The 17,433-nt window shown below is 34.0% G+C and overlaps 1 protein-coding gene across 3 annotated transcripts in view; it reads left to right on the top strand.

The window, feature by feature from the left end:
• LOC115888420 (carboxypeptidase M-like) overlaps positions 1 to 17,433 on the top strand; it is a 45,746-nt gene that overhangs the window by 13,166 nt on the left and 15,147 nt on the right. The window contains exons 2-10 of one of the 3 annotated variants that reach the window (XR_004051255.1): positions 6,791 to 6,986; positions 7,054 to 7,297; positions 13,212 to 13,345; positions 13,824 to 13,960; positions 14,321 to 14,508; positions 15,851 to 15,880; positions 16,194 to 16,333; positions 16,515 to 16,670; positions 16,849 to 17,025. Coding sequence is in view for 2 of the 3 variants with exons in the window: in XM_030908161.1 (XP_030764021.1) it covers positions 6,810 to 6,986; positions 7,054 to 7,297; positions 13,212 to 13,345; positions 13,824 to 13,960; positions 14,321 to 14,508; positions 15,851 to 15,880; positions 16,194 to 16,333; positions 16,515 to 16,670; positions 16,849 to 17,025 (1,383 nt within the window). In the remaining variant the exon portion in view is untranslated. Of the gene's footprint in view, positions 1 to 6,789; positions 6,987 to 7,053; positions 7,298 to 13,211; positions 13,346 to 13,823; positions 13,961 to 14,320; positions 14,509 to 15,850; positions 15,881 to 16,193; positions 16,334 to 16,514; positions 16,671 to 16,848; positions 17,026 to 17,433 lie in introns of all 3 variants that reach the window. The other 2 variants (XM_030908161.1, XM_030908168.1) reach the window with 2 other exon arrangements.

The raw sequence follows: 17,433 nt of genomic DNA, 5'->3' as shown, positions 1-17,433 counted from the left end.
TCGAAAAATCCCTACTTATTGAACCTAGAGGTTAGCTACACCTAACAATCTATACGTAAGCCAAAATTTAGCTTTTTACTCCCATTGGTTTCAGCTTGATGAAAAGGGGGTTGTATTCACCCCCTATGGGACAATCGTTGTGGAAAAAATATCTTCGTATGTCAAAAACAAAAATAAAAAATACGTGTTCAAGCATTTTGTCGTGAAACCAGTGGTTTCTTAAATAAAAAATATTTCAATATTGAAAGGGTGGTTACAACCCCTTTAAATTCAAGTTTTATAAAAATTTTTCTTATTGCTCGCCTACTTTGTATAAGAAACCTTTGTGCAAAATCTTGAGTCTCTAGACCCAGAGGTTTAAGCTGTGCATTGATATGTACCTATATCCGTCACTTACAGTCACTTTCACAGACATTTTTTTAAGTGTCCATTAACTAAAGGACAATTAAATTTAAAGGTGCCATTTATTTGACGTGACGTACAGGTCATCAGTGACAATCAGTTTTAAAATGGTACTTAGAAGGCCCTTAATCTAACGGTCCCTTAAAAGAAAGTTTTGATGCTGTTAGTGAGACAATTTATTCTATTATATAAATAGATTTCACATTACGTTTAGAGCCAAAAATCTGTTATTTTGAACAGATTAGCAAAAACTAGCAGTCAGTTTTAACACAATTAATAAGATTAAGCATTGATAAATAAGACAGTGAAAAGCATTGAGCTTAATACGCATTAATAGTGTACCAAATGCTTAACGGAATGAATGCTTATTTTTTTCTTTTTTCAATTTGAACAATAGAAAACAAAACCAATACAAGTTTATATATGCATTTTTAAAATACTACCAAGTAAAATATTATATTATTCTATATACAAGAAGGTACACAATCCATGTTTAACTTTTCGCAAAAAATTATTGGAAACACAATAAAACCAAACGTCATTAGTAACGAAAATTTAAGTAATGACAGCCAGCATAACATAGGTCTCGCCAAGGCTAACTTTGGATCAACGTAACTAGAGAATACGGTGAAAATTTATAATATTTTTTTAGCTTATAGATAGATATGTTGCCTTTCATTTCAAATATTAATTATGAGAATATTGCTCATTTCAGAATTTTAAATTTTGGCCACGAATTTGGAAAAAATCCCCTCTGTGGGACGTTTCGTTTAAATTTTGATCAGGGTGGGACTAAGGAGTTGATATTGAAGAAAAATGTGAGTCGATTTCGGCATAATTGAGGACAGGCTACAGGATGACACTCGGTATTTCCACCTCAGAAACACGTCTATGAGTTTTTTTCCTGAGAAAAAAGTTGGAAAATCTGGAATTCTTTCAACAATTCTTTGGAAATGTTTTTAATTTTTAGTTAAAAAACATAATATCTTCATAATATGGCAAAATAGATAGTAAATTAAATTTACAAGAAAGAAAACCCAGAGAAGATCCAGTGGTTCTCAAAATTTAAGTAAAAAATCATTTTTTTAATTTTCAAAGTAAAATAACTCGATTATTTTGGACTTATTTGCAAACCGGTAAATTGAACATATATTTCTTTTATCGAGATCTACCAGTCCTGAAGATATTTGCGCATATTTAAGACTCGCCTTGTATAATTCATGTATAATGCATGCCCTTTGTCGTGATTCTGATATGTTTATATGTCTATGTCCATATTTTTAATCGTTAAAACTGATTTTAACTCGATCGTGAACAATAATAGAGAAATAGATATTTCAGTGTCGCCGAATTGTTTGACCCAGTGAACCGCAACTGGCGCATACGAGCCGACAAGCGAAAGATTGTGGGTCAAGGCTGGAAAAATTCAGCTGAAACGGTAAATACAGCGGTCGTAGGCGCTTTCTATTCTTTCTTTTGCTGAAAAACGAACGGATAGCTCGACGTGACTATATTCCAACATATCCGGTTAAACCGGGTATCATATTAATTTGTTTTGTATTAAATTTTGAACGAAACAGGTGACTCGTGTACGACTAGCAATGATTTTGACTCGTTCTTTAATTACCTCCTATTTCCTCTTGTATGCGAAATAATAGTCAAATTCAAAAACAAGAGTGTTTTGCAACTGAAACAGATCTAAAAAATAAAATAGTATTTTTTTTGTAAAATGACATTGCTTTGAATCCGAAGGAAACCAGATTATCAGTGGTGTTTTACTCATAAAAATTTAAAAAAAGTAGAAAAAAGACTCAAAGTTTCGGTCTCAACATTTATATATTGTTAAACAGTAACACGTGTTTCGCTCATACGAGCATCATCAGACAAATACAATTAAAATTAATCCACACACACGTTCACACTTTACATATTAAAACAACAAAAAACGCTTATGGGTTATATCGACCTCCCTTTATCAGAAGGGATACAGATTTTAACAAATTTAACAGTTGATGTTCTGATTAAACTGACATTACAGAAAATCAAACTTCAAATTAACAATTTCCATCTGATGATATAGTTACCTAATTACTTACTTACTGTCATTACTCGCTGAAGAGCATTTGAACACGCATCAGACCCAACTAGCATTTATAGTGGCAGATAGGTAACTGCAACTATCAAAAGCCACCACAAAGTGGGCGGTGACAATCGGCGGCTACGTCGTATATTCGTAGCTGCTAAGTAACTGCGACCAAAATGGGGAAAGATTTTGAGTAGCCGGATAGTGTCTTGGGTAGTTTTTGCCACTAAAAGAGTTACTATGATGTGTTACTATAAAGTAGCCTGCTGATGAATGCGACTTATCTGTTACGAAGCTGCCTAGTCGCGGGTTCGTGGCAGCCAAGTGTTATCCACCGACATGTGGAACTTTCGTTAAATTGTTACTTTATTCGCAGCGACCTCTTCATGCAATTTCACATTTCATAAAAATAAATGTTATGATTATTATTTTTTCGTTGTTTACCGTGCGATTTTAACGCCTTTTTTAGGTAAATTCCAGAACGCAATCGACTTTACTGAATAAAATAGTGGGTTTATATGACAAAATTTTCGAGCGCATCTCAAAATATTTCAAATTATTATACCTATTATTTGCAATAGATACTCATGTAGTAATTAAAAAATAATAATAATAATTTGCTTGAAACTGGGGTCAAATTTTAAAATATTAGATTTTAAAATATAGAACAATAACATATTAGGCCAACCCTACCCGTTTGGACCTTTAAAATCTTTGGATTGATAAAGTGACAATTGTAGCTACCCAAAGGCGACTTTCTAGAAACAATAACTTTTGTTGAACTACATGGTCAACAATTTGGAACTGGATTTTCTTTGGAACCATAAAGTGATTTTTTCCAAGAAAGTTCCCTGCGCCACCAAATTGCCACTTAATTGGAGCGTTATGCTACACCGATGGCGGCGCACAGTGGGGTATTTGACACAGATAGTTGATCGAAATTTTTTTATGTAGACCTTATATAAATTATTGCTATTTTCAATTAAAGAGGAAATAATATGAACAAAATAAAGGATAATTCGTCGATTCTAAAAAAAGAGAGAAAAATCACTGTTCCAGTGTTTCCACGGTCAATGCCACTAATGCCAGTAGTAATATCGCAACTAATACTACTAATGCTACGACTGATCCGCGAGCAATGCCCATACCACTAAAGTCGCTACTAATGCCAAATTGTGCTATACTGCTAATGGCACTAATGCGATCGCTTTGTACACAACAATGCCATCGCGGTTTACACCTCGCATTAGTATATCACTGATTGGCATATTAGAGGAAACCAAGAATGTTTTTCTCATTTTATCAGCAAAGTCGCAAAAAGTCGCAGTATTTTATTTTACTGTATGAAAGCCTAATGTTTACTAAGTAAAACGTATATACACAATATGCCGAATTCTTCGAAATGCGCAACTAAATCTCAAAGTAATAATAAAAATGTCACAAATTTAATCAAATTTTCTGAACGCCTAACTGTTAGTTGCAAAAAAAATCGTTAGTATAGAGAATATCAAAATAAATAATACGTTTTTGTAGAATACATACCTGCAGCTTGCTGAGCCATTTTCAATCAAAACAATAATATAAACGTAAAAAGAGCACAAGAACAACAACAATTTATAATTTTAAACATAAAATTTAGCCATTTACCTCTTATCTGTGAGAAGTAACAACTTTGACGTTTCGTTGAAACAAATGAATGCAACTAAACACACCCATAGCAACGCCATTCATGGCAGACATGATTTAACTTATCATTTATCTTTTTTTTTGGAAATCTTAAACACATTTGCTTTTTCGAATTTCGATCACCTTTTTCATGCTAATACCCCACCGTGCGGCGGTGGCGACTATACATTCCATTGGTACCACTATAAACTATAACGTTCCGCCTTGTCCTTTGAAATTCCCATTTGGCGACGCGACGACGGGCGTGAATATGCCAATTCAAAACAGAATAAGACGGCATTAAATTTATATATCTTTTTATTCACCTTAAGAATTTTACAAAATTTTAATAAAGCCTAGTGGCAAGTAAAAGAAAACACTAAAACAGAGCAGCGCACGATGCAATCTGAGTTAATTACATATTAGGTTATATTAAGTTTTTGATCCCCGTGACTTTTTAGTGGCAATGGATGAGCGACGGCTACTTTATAGTGACGTAGGAATGTAGCAGTAACCATTTTGCTACTTTCAATGCTACTATAAATTAGAGATAACTAGGTGTCGTAGCCGCGACTACCCTGTAACTTAAATTGTTACTATAAAGTAACAAAACTTAATGTAGGCATTATTGTAGCACTTGTTAGTAACCCCTACTTTGACAAGTTACTATAAAGTTTTTGGTTTGGTTTGGTGTCATATTCGAAGATTCAGGTATTAACAGCCACTTCTTTAAATTACATGTTTGCGACTTGCAATCGGGGTGTTTATTTTCCACTTTTATGGTAAGTAGGCACTAACCGGTCACCCTCGAAATATACTTCAAAGTGACTATTCCTTATAGAGTAACATTTTAAGTGGCAGAGTGGGCCTAGGAACTATACTTTAGGGGCAGTGACATTCTAAAAAGGACTGGGAACGATATTTGCTAGTTGGGAACACGCAGGGTGTTTTCTTTCATGAGTTTTTCTCTGTCTGAAAAGCCCGATACATGACATTCAAAAATATCATTAATTTGTTGCCTCTTTCTTTATGGTTGTTGTTGTTAACTGAGTTTACAATTCTTCTCAATTGCGTTCTATTGTGCGCTCCCACCGATTCTGCATGCTTATCCCCTTTAAGTTTTCTTGGAAAACATCCTTGTACTAACGTTGGTACCTTTTGAGTTGTCCAGCAAGCTCGCAGTAAAGAAGAGATTATGGTAGGCGGTTTTCTTGCATCCTGCATACGTGACCAGTCCACCTCAAGCGAGATGTAGTAATTCCGACTCTCGCAGCTTGCTTCTTCAAGGACCGATACGTTTGGGACATGGTGGAACCATTTGATGAGTGTCTAAAGTTCTGCAACATGTTTAATGCGTTCATGTGCCGGCGGTACAGCACCCAAGTTTTGCTTCCATATAACATAGTGGGGATTATCATTGCTAAGTACACTGCAAGTTTCGTTTTTGTACTCAAGTCATGATTGTAGAAAACCTTGTCTTTTAATTTTCAGAATGCTCTTGAGGCGCTGCTAATTCTGTGCTGAATTTCAGAGTCAATATCGGCCTTTTCCGAAATCAAACTGCTAACGTAATTGAATTTCGCTATATATTCCAAAAGTTTTTCTCCGATTTTTGTAGCATTGTTGTGATTTTCAGGGGGAGTGCATATGATTTTAGTTTTATCGATGTTTAGCTTAAGGCCCAGAGCCTCGTATGTTCAAGTATATGTGTTCAGCATTTTTTATAATTGCTATAACGTTTTTGCAACTAGAGCTCAGTCATCAGCATATTGAAGTTCTTTGATGAATTTTATAGGTGTTTTTTCCCTAAGTCTTTTTATATCTTTCGTCTATTTCTCTGGTTTCAGAAATATCTCATAAACTCTATTTCTCATAAATTCTTTCATAAACTCTATTCTCATAAATTCTTTCATAAACTCTATTTCTCAGAGTTTATGAAATAATCATAATATTCATTATTCACTAGTGAATAATGGTTTCATTATTCACCGTTTCAACGGATATCTCGATCCAAACTCCAAACAAGAGCTATGCTCGATCCAAAGCGGCTTGGTTTTGTTTTAATTAGTTAAAGCTAAATTAGTTAGCTTTAACTAATTTAGCTTTTTAGCTAGTTAAAGAAAATTTTAATGTTTTGTTTTCATGTTACTTACTCGTTATACTCGTTCAATACTTTTTTTTCCTTCTTTCTTTTGACATTAAAAATAAAAATTTATATTAATACTAGTTGAAGCCTGGCGCCTCCGCCACGACATCAGGAAAAAAACCTTTTATTTTTTGTTTAATTAAATGAAAAACAAAAAATCCGGCGACGACAGTTTTTAGAAGAGCCAATTAGCTATCTTTTAGTAAAAAAAGCAACTTTCTAGAGCAAGTTGTTACTTCAGTAGAGACGACACAGATAAACATTAGCATTTTATATATGTAGATTATCTAAATTTTTTTGATAGTCCTGGATAAAGTATAGTATTCTACTCGCATCAAAGACTCGCATATAATGGCTGTTATTCACGTGGATGAAGTTCATGACACGAGCCGCAGGCGAGCTGAGGCGAGTCACCATTATATGCTCGTTGAATAATATACTATTCACTTATTACTCATTATTAAGTATCTAATTATAATTTGTTTTGTTTTCAGATTTAATCGAGAACGTACTATGACATATGTGACGAAATATGTGGCGTTCTTGATATGTCAAGCTATCGCATTTGGAAGCAGTGTAGATGAAGCCCATTTATCGTCGAAAATTAGCGTTGGAGAAGACTCAATTGTGTTTCCCAGCGAATCATCGAACGGCTTGAGTGATAACCAACCTGGAATTAAAAGAATAGCAGTAAGTAAATTATACATTGGTTGTCCTAACTGTTTACTTTTCATGTTATATATTCATATTTTGATAGTTAGATGGAAGCCTTCCTTCACAAGGTATAGCAGGACAGGCAAATGACAACCCAGAGTTACGGAACTACCCTTTGAGGGACTTTCAAGTGGATACTGCCGCCAATGTGGATCCTCAATATGGCGAACAATACACGATCGAGTACAAGTATCACAATTTCGACAAGATGACCAGATTCTTACGTCAAACCACTGCCAGATTTCCGTCCTTGACTGCCTTATATTCTATAGGAAAATCAATTAGAGGTGGGAACATAATATTATATATTATGTGTGACAAATTAAAGATGCGTAATAGCCATACATTACTAACATCTACAGATGCCTGAGCAATACATTAATTTATATTTAATAATAATAAATTCGGGTCAGAACGTCCTACGACGTTGTCCGATGCCTAACTTCCACCCTGTGCGATTCTCCCATTGATCTTCGGTCAGATTTTTCTCGCTCATCGACCTTCTTATTCCTTCCATCCATGTTTTATTGGGACGTCCTCTCTTTCGTTTACCAGGTGGTATCCAATGAATGACTTGAATGTTTTGGAATTCTTTCATTGTGCATTCTCTGAAGGTGGCCGTACCATATTAATTGTTTTTGTTCTATATCGTTTACTATTGTTCCCTCTATTCCCATCTGTTGTCTAATGTCTTCATTTCTGATCTGATCCCTCCGTGAAATTCTCATTGCTCTTCTAATCGCGCCCATTTCTGTTGTCTCTAATTTCCTTTTATTCCTTTCAGTGAGTCGCCATGTTTCACATCCATAGAGTAATATGCTTTTAACTAGTGTCTCGTATATATTATATTTCCTGTTTTTTGTAATATCAGTGCTCCATAGAATGCCATTTACGCATCTGATAAAACTCTTCGTGCCTGTATTACTCTGTTGTTTATTTCTCTATCGTCCGTTCCATCTCCTGTAAATATCGATCCCAGGTACCTGTAATCTTCACATGCCCTAATTTCCATATTATTGTCTAAAATAAGATTTCCTGTATTAGCTCCAATTGGAAGGTATTTTGTTTTTTCTGCATTTACTGTGAGACCCCATTTAGCATATTCTTCAATTATTTTCCGCACCATATATTCCATGTCATCTTTGTCGTTTGCAATTATGGCCTGGTCGTCTGCAAATTGCAAGGTGTATAGGCATATGTCATTTAGTTCTATACCCATTCCGTTACATTTTCTTTTCCATAGATATAAGGCCTTGGTAATATAAATTTTAAATAGTGTTGGGGATATACAGCAACACTGTCGGAGCCCTTTAGTGATAGAAATTTCCTCTGAGAGACCGTTGACCGTTTTTATTTGTGATTTTCCTCCATGGTAAAGATTTTGTACAGCTTTTATCAGAGCTGCGTTAATTCTTGATTCGTGCAATACTTCCCATAATTTTATTATTGGCACTCTATCATATGCTTTTTGTAGATCGATGAATGTTATATGAACTTCCTGGTTCATTGCAGATTTCTTCTCGATGATCTGTTTCAATGCAAAAGATATTATCTGTACATGATCTTCCGCTTCTGAAACCATTCTGCTCTTCTTCTTCGTAGCTGGAGTATTCCTCTTCGATTAAGTTCCTCAGTATCCTTCCATAGAGGCGACTCATAGTGCTGGTGACCGAAATTCCCCTGTAGTTATTGGGATCCTTCCTTGAGCCCTTTTTATATATAGAGGAGATATATGCTTTTTTCCACTGTTCAGGTACTGAATTAATTTATATTTGATTGTATTAAAAGAAGCCTCTTTTATGTTTTGTTTCGCAGAGACTATCTGTTCTTTCAGTTTTATTTTTTTTTCAGTTTATATTTTAGTAGTGTGGTACCATCAAAGATACCTTTTTGAAGGCGCTGACTGCATCTTCTGGGGACTGGAACATTTTGCACCCAGTTCATTCTTAATTTTTATTAATTTTAGACTTAGAAAAGTTGTTAGGACTTTAGGTCGGGACTGTATAGAAGATGGTCCAACAATTCTGTTCGACCATTGGAATGTTTTCTTGCTTTAAAAACTCAATTGTTTCTCGAGCTGTGTGGAAACTTGCATTGTCTTAGTGGAGGATCATTCGTTGTGGAGGGTTAGTTTTTCGAAACTCAGCAATTACTTCCGGCAAACAAATAGATATATACCAATCAGCAGTAACAGTTCATTGATCTTGCAGAGGAATGTTGAGACAAATGTCGCCACCATATTTTTGGAAACACTTTTGGAATGCATACCGTTTGTTGATCTTGATTCATCTCAACACACAAATAGCTGATTGACGTTTATTTTATGGTTCATAAGAGTAAATCCAGGATTCATTACCCCTGAAAATTGTGTGTATATTTTTGGAGTTTCTCAGACTCTAATTGACTTTTTCAGTGTGTGTGCAGCTAGGGAGTCTCTCCAGTCCATTTTTCATTCTTTTGGTATACTCATGCATGTTGACTCACCAACTAGAATAACTAAAACTGGTTCCAGTATAGTAAACGCCACGAATGTTTGGGAGTGATTCATCGGTCGCTACCATGTGAACTAATCTGTTCAAGGTCACATAAAACTTAATTCCAGTGCCGTGGTGTTTCAAGTTATATAATAATCAATATATAAACTGTTGTAATTTGTTGTTTTAACTGTCAAAGTCTTGTCAAAACCTATATTTGGTTATAAATATAAACTGGAATGCCCCATTGGTCGCACTGCAAGCACACCAATGGACTGACGCACAAAAACGAATCAATCAAAGAAACGCGATATAGTATCGTCTTTGTCAATCATGCTAACATTTTTGAATAAGTAGGAGGAGCGCAGGCAGATGATTAGACCGGGCCTTTAAAAACCTACGTCTGCGGTTAAAATTTACGTTTTTAATGTAAAAATTATAGCGCACGTGTCGATTCTAACTTTATCAAGTGATAAATCACTCCCAAACATTCGTGGCGTTTACTATACTATAGATTATGTCGTGTCGTCTTTTGACCCGGAATTCGTTGACTGTAGAGTCCTTTACTCAGGTTTCTCTGATCATGAGGCAGTATTGACAACGTTTTTGCCAAAATCCAAATGCAAAAATATCTGGCGCAAATTGGGCCGTATTTTTTCGGATAAAAATTTTCTAAATTTTCACCACCTATGTCTAACAACTGAGTGGGTTGTCCTCTCGCCTGACGTCGATTCCGAATTTTCTAGATTTATAAATACCTTGTCTAATCTGGCGTGCAAGGCGTTTCCTCTTAGGCCTATCAAAAGTAAGCAAGGTATACCTTGGTCTACGACAGGCTTGCGTATATCTGCAAAGAACATGTGCTCATTATCTCACCTTAAAAAAATTCACAGACAGCGTTTTCTTTCATAATTGCGTGAAACTTTATGGAAGGGTTTATCGTAAGACTATAAAAGCGGCCAAGGAGATTTATTATAATGGCTAGCCAAATCCGGTAATGTTGCTAAAGAGACTTGGGCTATTGTAAATGACTTTAGGAATAAGACTGCTTCGTCTGGCACAGTCTTTAATTCAACTGAAGATTTAAACACTTACTTTGTTAATGTGGCTAAAAATTTAGTGAACACCATAACTCCTTCCCATGATTCACTTTCATATCTCCCTAAAGCAAATGAGAATTTACACAGTTTCTTCTTCACGCCCGTAGCATTAGATGAGCTCCGTAGTACAATTAAAGTATTAAAAATAAATTCTCATCTGGGACTGATGGGCTTCCTCTCAAAATGTTCTCTGAACTTCCGGAATGCACGTTAATCTATCTTACTACTTTAATTAATGAGTCATTCCAAAAGGAGTTTTTCCAAACTGCCTTAAGACAGCAATAATTATTCCTCTGCATAAAGGAGGAGATAAAGATCAAGCTTCGAACTATCGCCCAATTGCTCTCCTGCCCACATTATCTAAGATTATTGAAAGATTGGTTAAAAAAAATCTTCTATCTTTTCTCCTTAAATATAAAGTACTTTCTACCCATCAATTTGGATTTCTAAGTAACAGTTGCACAAATGATGCTATGTTCGACCTTTTTAATAATGTATACTCTAGCCTGAATAACCATCACTCTACAGCTACAATTTTCTGTGATTTCTCTAAGGCTTTCGATTGTGTAAATCATAATATCTTAATTAACAAATTGCAATACTATGGATTCAGGGGAGTGCCGCTCGAATGGCTTAAGTCGTATCTTGGCAACAGAAGGCAGCTTGTGAGGATTGATACGTCTATGTCTTCTTGTAAGCCTATAGAATGCGGTATCCCTCAGGGTTCAGTACTTGGCCCTATTTTATTTCTGGTGTTTATCAACGACATTGCAAGTCTAGACATTAGCGGTAAAATCTGCCTCTTTGCGGGCGACACTAGTTTCACTTGGAGCGGCCAAGATGTTACGGCACTATATAGTACTACATCCAGTGACTTACGCACCATTAAATCTTGGTGCGATTCTAATCTCCTATGCCTCAACCTTTCAAAAACTAAAGTTTTGTCATATAAAAGTACTATACAATCTTTTGTACTTAATAACACCACTATTGACGTCGTGGACTCTGTGAGATTCTTAGGACTTGTTGTAGACAACTCGTTAAAATGGGACTTGCACATCGAAGCTTTATCAAAGAAACTAAGCGCTGCCTGTTTTGCGCTAAGATCAGTTTCTAAGGAACTTAACTCATCAATCTCTCGAATGGTCTATTATGCCCTTTTTGAGTCGCATCTTCGTTATGCCCTTCCATTCTGGGGTACTTGCTGCGCGACAAAATTTGATCGTATTTTCAAACTTCAAAAGAGAGCAGTTCGATACTTATTGGGACTAAACAGTAGAACTCACTGCCAGAATTTCTTTAAAAATTTCAAATTACTGACTCTTCCTTCCTTATTCATTTGCTTAATCCGCAAGCACATATTCTCTATTCCGGAGAGGCCTTCTCACAACTATCCACTTAGGAATGCGATGAAGCACGATATTTATCTGCCAACCCCGAACTCAGAACTAGTTAAGGGTTCAATACTGTACAATGCCAAGAAAATGTACAATCATTTGCCTTCGAATATCAAGTCACTTTCATTCTTTCCCGCATTTCGCAAAGCTCTGAAATCATACTTACTGGAGAGAGCCCTATATGCGGTAAACGACTTTTTTGTTGATGTTTAATCATGGACAATTTTGAATTTTACAATTTTGATTATCTCATACACTGGTTAAATGTCTAGTATTTAATATTTTATATTTTATAACTCTTGATTTTATAATATATAACATTAGTTTATCCATTTAGAGTTTTCCTTTTGTAAAATTTTCTAGTTACGCCTGTGTTCTGCAATGTCCATATATGTTTTATTTGTAATTTTATGACGTAAATTTTTTTTTGAATTGATTTGTATTGTATGGCATTTTTATTTGTTTATTTGTATATTTGTTTTTGTGCTTTTTTGTTTTGCTTTGTCGATGAAGCTGTTTTGGCTTTTTGTACAATAAAGCGTTTGTTTGTTTGTTTGTTTGTTTAATTGGTTTCTGTTCTTCCGTCAACAAATGCGGTATCCAACGAGAAACCGTTTTTTACAGATGTTTCTTCATGTAAAAGTTTTAGGTTTCGAATTTAGGTTTTTCAAATATACAGTGAAACTTCAGTTTCACGATCACATATCGATCTTCTTGGACCAGCTTACGTACAGCATCAACGTTTTTCTGAGTGACTGCCGTTGTTCGTGGACCTGCTGTTGATTTAAAACTAACTAATCTACTACAGGGTTAAGACTCATCCATCCACATTTAATTATCCATACCAACAAGAAATTGTGGACTGATGTGGTGCTTCATTGTCGAAAACAGAAAATAACTCGGCAATGCATTCTTGTTGAGACAACTGTCTTTGTCTCAGCAAGACTTTGTTAAATTATTGCGCGAAAATTTTCTCGGCTTAATTCCATTTTTGGACTGACTCGGCAACTTCAGTTTATGAACAGCTTTAAACGAAGCGGTCTAAAACTTTGACAGGAAGTTAACTAAAGATGACAGTTAATTTTGCATTTAATATATATTGACAGGGACCTACTATGTTTTTATATGCAAAATATAAAAAACAACCCTTGTATTAGACTATTCTGTAGTCTGTGTTCATAAATGTTAAAATAATAAAGATATTGATGAAATTATAATTTTTTGATTCAGGTAGAGACCTATGGGTAATGGTTGTATCTGCATCACCGTATGAACATATGATTGGAAAGCCAGATGTTAAGTATATCGGAAACATCCACGGTAACGAAGCTGTAAGTCGCGAACTACTTCTACAACTTATACATGTAAGTATATTTAAATAAATTTTTGTCTATTAAAAAATATATACTTATAAAATTTGACGAAATTATACCAGAATTCTTTTTAAAATCAACCATTTTGAAAGTAAGTTTCAGTGAAATAGAAAATTACAAGTATGCTATAAATAAGGTCAATAAGCACTATACTGAAAGACGAAATATATTATAAACAATAAACATTATGACGCTTATAAGAATACTGAAGACATACATATGTATACTTATAGTTACTATTTAGTTTTCTAACTCATGGCAGATTTTTTAGAAATATGTAGATCGTAGCACTACACTTTATTGATGATTTTAGCTACTTCAGCTTGTAACTTCAATCTATTACAAGAAATTTTCAATATTCAACTGTAGATCATATTTTCTTGCAATAGTTTATTTGAGATATATTTTTTTATTTTATCTTTTTATAATTTATATTATGTTTCGTATAAGGTTAATTTATTCATTTTAGTATTTAGTGACGAGCTACAATACAGATCCTTATATAAAATGGCTACTGGACAATACAAGAATTCATATCATGCCTTCCATGAATCCTGATGGTTTTGAAGTATCTAAAGAAGGACAATGTGATGGAGCCCAAGGAAGGTACAAATTCTATATTTTTTATAAAATAGTCTAAATAGCTGTAGATAAATATAAATAAGTAGGTAATTTAAATTTCTCATATATCTCTACTAAGTTATTTGCTTATATAATAAATCCTGGCAATCACCTCCTTATTTTGTATTTTTTTGCTTATAATTTATAAATCTGAAAAATTCATGAGCCAAACTCAAACTGATGATGAGACACTAAAACTACGATACTAGTTGCCGAAACTGAAATTTTAAACAATAAAAAAACTTGTAAATTAAAGTCTGCCCTCTCGGCGGTTTATTTAACGCATAAATTCACGTTAAATTTGTGATTTTTTCTTTAATTCATTAGTTAATATTCTTTTTGTAGATATAATTCTCAAGGATACGACTTGAACAGAAATTTCCCTGATTATTTCAAGCAGAACAATAGAAGAACCCAACCTGAAACTGAAGCTGTGAAGGAATGGGTGAAGAAAATTCAGTTTGTCCTCTCTGGCAGTCTTCATGGCGGTGCTTTGGTCGCCAGCTATCCTTTTGATAATACACCTAATTCGCGTAAGTTGTTCTCTGTTGTGTTAAGCCCGGACCCCATTAGCCAACACGCCACGCCACGCGATGCCATACTACCCCACGTCATGAAGATCAGTGCGTATGTTTTTCCATTTAATTACATGTATTGCGTACACACTAGGCAACACGCCACGCCATCCGACTAGCTATAACACGCTATGACACGTGTGATGGTCGATTCGTCGGTCCCAGGTCTCACCGACGTGTGTTACGGCGTGTTGTTCCCCGCTTGCTTCTCTAGTCCCGCAGCTATTTTCTAACGGTTATTTTCGAATGCAATAGAAAACAAAAATGTTTTTTTGAGTGTTCAATCAGTAAAAATACAAATTCTATTATTAATTTTAAAATTTAATAATCAACAATTAAGGAAAGAAGGTTAATGGAGATTGTGAAGTTAAGGTATTATGATTATAATCTAATATCGGTATGGGTATCGATACTTCTAGTATTTTCGTATCCCTATTAACAACTTTTTAAACTTCAATAAAAATTTCAGGCATGTTAACACGTGTTAACACAACGTGTTACCTAATGTGCACACCCATTCTCACGTCGCAACACGTGGGATAGCCTGGCATCGCGTGGCATCACATCGGGTGTTGGCTAATGGGGTTCCGGCTTTAGTGTGTTTTTATCTGAATAACTTGAAGATTGTTTAATATTTTTCCTATACTAGACAACTTTTTAAAAAGCTAATTTCTGTAGCATAGTCAGTGAACTATGAAAATTTTGAGATTTTCTAAAACATTTATTTGTGCGATCGTTACGTTTTTCGTTGCAATTTTCAATGTTGTCATATTTTAGATAGAACATAAATTAACACCATAGGATAGAAAAAAAACGGCATCAAAGACGGCTGGTAATGACAATCGATGATAATTTTGGTGAGGTCAAGCCCTAGAACTTGACCTGTACTCCGCTTTATTATTTAATTGCCCTTACTACCAGTTGGCTTTAAGAAGATTATATTTTACTTTTATATTGAGCAAAAATGTTTTTAAATGGTGTAATTCGATGGTGTGCATCGATTGTCATTCCCCAGTCCTTTTTGACGCCGTTTTTTTTATCATACGGTGTTATCTATAGAAAAAATTAAGCGAGAAATCTTATCATTTAGTGTGCAAGAATATTTTTTAATATAGTGTAATGTACTAATGGACCATTAATATTAACGATTAGGTCAAATGTTTAACGAACTTTCTGATATGATATTATATGAAAAATGTTGTATGTATTTTACATTTTTATGTTTTAACTATATTTGACCATCTGTATTAACTTTCTTTTGTAATATTAAATATTAGAAAGTTTTTAATGCTGCAAAAAGGAGTCTGCGCATCTTCAGCTTTATGTGCCAGTAAGTATTAAAAATTATCTTTCAAGAAATATAAAAAATATTAGATTTTTTTAAGAAATTTTCATGTAGAACAAATTCTTGTAAAATTTACACACCATATTAGAAACATTTGAATACACATTCCATATTTTGAATTATGACTGAAAAAACTTATTTCTATATAATTTCAGTTTATCTCTAAAGTTAAGCTTTTAATAAATAATTTTAGTTCCTGATTATTACTTAGTACTTTAGTACTATTTTATAAACTTTAGTGTAGCTACATAGATCTATTTGTACCCCTACTTATTTAAATCTACCTTTTTTGTTTCAGTGTTCACATCCTATACCCACACACCATCATTAACACCTGATGACGACGTTTTCAAACATCTGGCTCTAACTTATTCCACTAACCATGCTAAAATGAGCAGAGGAGTTTCATGTAAAACATCACAAACATCCTTTAAACGTGTAAGAAATATTAGGATAACTTGTTTTTTATATTCATATTAAAACAGCACATCTCGTCAAATATAAGACGATATGTGAATATCATCTGTCTTGGTTATTTGTTATCAACATTAATAAATCTAATAATAATACTAATGTATCGAAAAATCTTTATTAATTGAATATATTATATTTTTTGAAGGGTATAACAAACGGTGCTGAATGGTATCCTTTAACCGGAGGTATGCAAGACTATAACTACGTATGGTATGGTTGCATGGAGGTCACTTTGGAAGTTTCTTGTTGTAAATATCCTCCAGCTTATGAGTTACCAAAATACTGGGAAGACAATAAAGTAGTAAGTACATGAATTACATACAAAGCAGTACTTAGTTACCCCTGTAAGTTTTTTGTAAACTTTTTTAAAAACTAGTAAAATTTTTTTTTTATTTAAAAATTTTATTATTTGAACATTAAAGACTATAAACTATTATATATTTTTTGCTGTAATTGCTGGCATATATAATTATTTTTAGGCATTGATAAAATATTTGGCAGAAGCTCACAGGGGTGTACATGGATTTGTGATGGATGAATATGGCAATCCTGTCGAAATGGCATCTTTGAAGATCAAAACAAGAGATGTCGGTTTCCAAACCACGAAATTTGGAGAATTCTGGAGAATATTAATGCCGGGAATATACAAACTTGAGGTAAGCTTCAGTATAAGCTGTAAGGCTGTCGAAATAGCCAAAAATTCTAATATAAAGTGTAGTTTTAATTGTTTTATCCACGACTCGGCTATAATTTGATTATTATACATGAGTTTATGAAATAATAATAATATTCATTATTCACTAGTGAATAATGGTTTCATTATTCACCGCTTCCACGGATACCTCGATCCAAACTCGAACCAAGAGCTGTGCTCGATCCAAACCGGCTTGGTTTTGTTTTAATTAATTAAAGCTAAATTAGTGAGCTACCTAGTTAAAGAAAATTTCAATGTTTTGTTTCCATGTTACTTACTCATTATACTCGTTCAATATTTTTTTGACCTTAAAAATAAAAACTTATATTAATATTATCTAAATTTTTTGACTAAAGTATAGTATTCTACT

This window comes from Sitophilus oryzae, unplaced genomic scaffold, assembly GCF_002938485.1.
Source record: "Sitophilus oryzae breed Bouriz unplaced genomic scaffold, Soryzae_2.0 scaffold_1167_pilon_pilon, whole genome shotgun sequence".
Lineage (NCBI taxonomy): Eukaryota > Metazoa > Arthropoda > Insecta > Coleoptera > Curculionidae > Sitophilus > Sitophilus oryzae.
Note: the sequence above shows the minus strand (reverse complement) of the source record. Positions and strands in the feature narration are given on the sequence as shown.